At 41.4% G+C, this 4,692-nt stretch overlaps 1 protein-coding gene across 1 annotated transcript in view; it reads left to right on the top strand.

Moving 5' to 3' along the window:
• Nucleotides 1-548: 548 nt before the first annotated feature.
• The window catches only part of LOC104464195 (3'-5' exoribonuclease 1-like), a gene marked incomplete at both ends in the record, with an annotated part of 4,814 nt that continues 670 nt past the window's right edge, over nucleotides 549-4,692 (top strand). Inside the window, 3 exons of the mRNA XM_010076840.1 lie at nucleotides 549-724; nucleotides 2,859-3,069; nucleotides 4,445-4,528. Of these exons, the coding sequence (XP_010075142.1) occupies nucleotides 549-724; nucleotides 2,859-3,069; nucleotides 4,445-4,528 (471 nt within the window). The remainder of the gene's footprint in view (nucleotides 725-2,858; nucleotides 3,070-4,444; nucleotides 4,529-4,692) is intronic.

Below are 4,692 nucleotides of genomic sequence, written 5' to 3'. Positions count from 1 at the left end.
GAGGCCCCGCCAGCCCCGGCGGCTGTGGGGGGGCCGGCCCTGCCGGGTGCGCGCCCCACAAAGGCTGCAGTAACCGTGCAAAGTGCCTTTAGCTCTTTCTCTTGGTCATTTTGTGTGTTTTACACAGCGGGCATCTCTCCAGCTGTGCGTTTCTGTCCGTTAGGGGAGAGGCTGGCTAATGAGGAAACCCTCCCTGCTGGTCACAGTTCTGCAGCACGCACGAGAGAACTAACTTTCTGTTGAAACTGGGACACAGGCTCAGGTTTTGTCTCCTGGAGCTACAGTTTGGAATGGCTTCAGCCATGTTCGTCAGTATCCCTGTGTTCTGCCTGTTGGTTTTTATGAAAGTGAGAAAGAAAGAAAGAGGTGTTTCAGAGCAGGCTTCGGTATTGATTTTCTTGCCTGTCTATAAGCTAGCTTGCTCAGTTTGGTCAGGAGGGAAGCGGTGTGATGCTTCACTGCAGTTTGGTGCCAAAGTGATGTGTGAATTTTAGTGCTCTAGCTTCTTGTTTTGACTTAATTAAATGACCTTTGGATTTCTCTTCTAGGGTAGGCAGCGTTGTAGGATCAGTGATCAAGAAACTAATGGGAAAAACTCTACTGCCACTTCGAATGACTTCAGTGATCCCGTTTACAAAGAAATTGCTCTGACCAATGGTTATATCAACAGAATGACCAGCGATGAGCTCAGAAGTAAACTTGCAGAGTTCAAGCTTGAAACCAGGTTAGGCTGGTTTGTAAACCTTTTGGTTTATCTCTCGGAGCAGTAGAGACGTAAGGGATGATTGTTTTAAACTTTAGAAACATACCACAAAGTGAAAAGCAGATATGCTAGCAAACGCCAGTTTTATGTGCAGTCTTGATGCAGCTTTTCTTGTAGGATTAGTGCATGTGATACTGCTGAATGTGTTATCAGAAATGTATGCTGTCTCAACTGGTACCTTTAGATGGAGAGTTTGCTAATCTGAATGGATGAGATAGAATAACGCGAATAGGTGAACGTATTATAAACTATTTGTGCTCGCTGATGAGGAGGAAGGGGCTAGGTATATAAGAGAGTGGTTCCTGCTCTATTGGAAATGACCTGCAAGACCCTTTGATATTGCTGTGGCCAGACAAATCTCAGATGTTGTTAAGGAGGTCAACTGGGAACAACAGACTGTATTGTTTGTATTGGCAGCAGTAATGAAGTAGTGGTGGTGGGGAGTTGGCAAAGTGGGAAGCTTCTGGTCTGGAGAAAGAGGGAATATGAAAGGTGAAGTGGAGTCTGAAAGGAGAAGTCTAGCTTTCTAGAGAAGATGACTGTAGAGGAGAGGAAGTTCAGAGGAAGGAACAGAGATTAATTTGAACAGAATAAAAGAAAAACAAAATGGTGTGGGTGGGAAGTGCAGCCTGCCACCTCCGCCCTGGCTGTCTGCGGATGTTCTGACTGCATGGGTTTTTTTTAATTCCACCTTCAGTTAAATGAATTTGACTCCTCAGGAGGAAGAATTTTTACCATTACCTGATAAAATTTTTAGTAAAACAGGTTAGATTTGTACAGCTATTCAGCAGTTATTCTGATTTAAAAATAAAAAGCAGAATTCAAATAGTAAATGTTTGTGGTTTCCTCCTAGGTTATTTGTTTTCTATTTGTGTTTTTTATTCAGTTGTAAATGCAGAAAGTTTAAAAATTTTCTTTTTAGCTAAGCTAGACTTCTTTTGCCAATGTATTCACTTAAATTGGTCAGAATATGTCTTGCATGTAAACAAATAGTGCATCACCTTTAATGTAGTGAATTGAGCAGATTGCCACACACCATCCTTTCCCTTGGGGTTATTTTGATAGCAGATCATCTCCTTTTTCAACTCTTTTTTTATAGGTTTGATGAAGAAAAAGGTAATTTCCCCCTCCATCAGCTCCTGTACTGTCTCAACTTTGAATGAACTGGTCATTGAATTAAACTAGATTAATAAACCAGAGTGAAAAAGAGTTAACTGTTTGCAGAAAAGGCTGGTGTTCTCAAATGCAAGTTTAGTAGTCTGATTCCAGTTTTTCCTTGTGGATCAGTCTGATAATAACACTTGCTACAAGTAGCTCTTATGGCTTCTGTGATTTCATTTGCAGTGTGTACTTTAAAAAATAGCTTCCTTCAAAGAGTAAATTATCCTTGTTTATTCAGTTCCAGTTTGGTACATGGCAGTTCTGGCACCTGCACTTGCATATTATAATGTTTGTGTTGAAAAGATGCAGTAAGTAACTTTAATTGCTTGTTGCTGTGAATTTATGTGCTAGCCACAAACCTCCTGAGAAGCAGGATCTTGATTAGGAAGTTTTTCTGACAACTGAAATCTTGAATACTTTATTTTAATTGAGTTACTCAAGCTCAATTTTAAATTTAAATTGAGACAAATTTAAAATGTGGGTGTTTTAGCCGGATTCAGCATTATGTGTGCCACTGATGCAGAAATACCTCAGGCATCAGTCGCTTCAGGCAGAGGGCACAGGGAAATACAGATGAAGCAGTGCTGCTTTGAGGGCCAGAGGTCATTTACGAGCAATCTACAAAGACTTGGGCTTTGCAAAGGCTTTGGCTACTGAGCCTTGCTGAACTGGAGGTGGCTGCAGAGTGTCTCTGCTCTGTGCTTCCCAGTCTGTCCCCAGATGTTTTACCTGTTGGGCGGTATTGTAGCCTCTGCACTATCCCAGATAATGAAGCGTTAACTGTATGATAAAGTCGAATTCAGACTTCATAAGTGCTGGTGCTCAAAATGAGGTTAATAAATTATGAACTCTCAAATGTTAAATAGAGCTTCAGTTCTGCAATGGTGAAATCATTAATTGAGTGTGATCTTTGTAACTTTCCTTATCTCTTTAGAGGAGTGAAAGATGTGCTGAAAAAGAGACTGAAAAACTATTATAAGAAACAGAAGCTGATGCAGAAGGAACCCATTAATGGAGACAGCTACTATGACTACATCTGTGTTGTTGACTTTGAAGCAACATGTGAAGAAGGAAACCCACCGGAATTCATACATGAAATAATTGAGTTTCCTATTGTCTTACTAAACACGCGTACCCTGGAAATAGTAAGTGGTGTACTTACTGTGTGAGTATGCTGTTCTTCAACGTAACTTCTTTGCTTCAGAAAGTCTAGATTAGTTTTTAGGTAGATATTGAACTTCACTAAAAATAGGCCTTTATGAAATAAAAAAATTGTGTCCTTTGTACCCCTTACACAGAAACAGAACTAACTTTCTATTGTTAAAGCTTCTGGAATAGATCTTGCTCCTGCTGCTGGCTCCCTCTACTGACATGAGGGACTTTCGGTTTCTCAGTTGTCCTCCCCCTCCTTTCCCTTCTGTAAGATTCAGAAAGCTATTTCTAGGGCTGAAGGGGTTAATCATAAACAAGAATTAGCAAATTCTGTGGTCCTGTGCGAGGCAATCTAGAAGAGACTAACGCAGAGTTCTAGAACGTTGGGTTGGGTGAACTCTGCTTCTTGGCGGGCTAGACTATTTCCAGAGTGTACGTGACAGATTGACAGCTGTTTAACATGATTTTACACATATTTAGAAGGCATTTGGCAACCTGAAGTCCTCTGTCCTAGTACATCTGTCTTTTAGGAAAAACCACTTGTTGTCTAACTGAAACTGAGTGACTCAGTGGAACAGAAGAACTTCACGCTCCTCTGACTAATTGTTCATTTGCCAAGAACTTTTAAGAGGAGGAGGGTGATGATTTCAAGTGATCGCTGTGGTGCTACATTAGAGTGTAGCTGCATGTATGACTAACTGCAGAAAGAGGATTGTGCAGATTAACAAGATTGTTTTACTACTTTTAGAGCAGTAGGAAACAGTGTTGTTTTTTTTTTTTTTTTTCCTCTGTCCAAAAGGTTCTGTATAGCAGCAGGGATTTTAGGGCTTTCTCTTTTCCATGAAACTTGCATGTAGTGTTCTCTCTTGCATTGCTCAGTTTCCCAGAGTGAGGTAATTTGTTTATCTCTGACTGGCTGGCATCCAGAGGTGTATGACTTGCATGCAGCCTCTGAGATGTGTGGCTGGTTGCCTTCGTTGAATTACAGGTGAGTCTTTAGAGATACCACCTGAAAAGCACCAGGCTTTGCTCATGCCTCTCACTTCTTTTTACTTTACTTATGCTCTCCTTTCCCTGATCCTCCCCTTTATTGCAGTCTGTCCTTCTCCCTCTTACATCCACATCCCTGGCTCTTCGATGCCTACTGGTGGCGAGGAAGGACGTGTTCGAGTTGGAAAGCCATCCATCCGTCCCATGGGGAATCTCATAATGGCCAGAGGGCTCATTGTGGCTCAGGAGGTACACACTCCTTTTTGCCTCCAGCAGGACAAGTAGCCACTATTGCCTTTTGGCTATGGGCAAGCCAAAGAAGTTGCCTTGCAGGCTACTTAGTGTGCTGCTGTTGAGTGTTTCATTTTCTTATTACAGGAAGATACCTTTCAGCAGTATGTGAAGCCAGAGATTAATCCCGAGCTTTCAGACTTCTGCATCAATCTGACAGGAATCACCCAGGTAACTTGTACTTTTGTTTCTTCATGAAAAAATGTGGAAAAAAGAGATGTGATTTGATGTTTTCAGACTGGCAATCTTTCATGGTAATTTTTCTGTAAGGCTTATTCTCTTAATCCTTGTCTTTCCCCCCTTTCCCAATTATCACAGAATTGGTTTCACTAAGT

This window comes from Pterocles gutturalis, unplaced genomic scaffold (assembly GCF_000699245.1).
Source record: "Pterocles gutturalis isolate BGI_N339 unplaced genomic scaffold, ASM69924v1 scaffold50501, whole genome shotgun sequence".
NCBI lineage: Eukaryota > Metazoa > Chordata > Aves > Pterocliformes > Pteroclidae > Pterocles > Pterocles gutturalis.
Note: the sequence above shows the minus strand (reverse complement) of the source record. Positions and strands in the feature narration are given on the sequence as shown.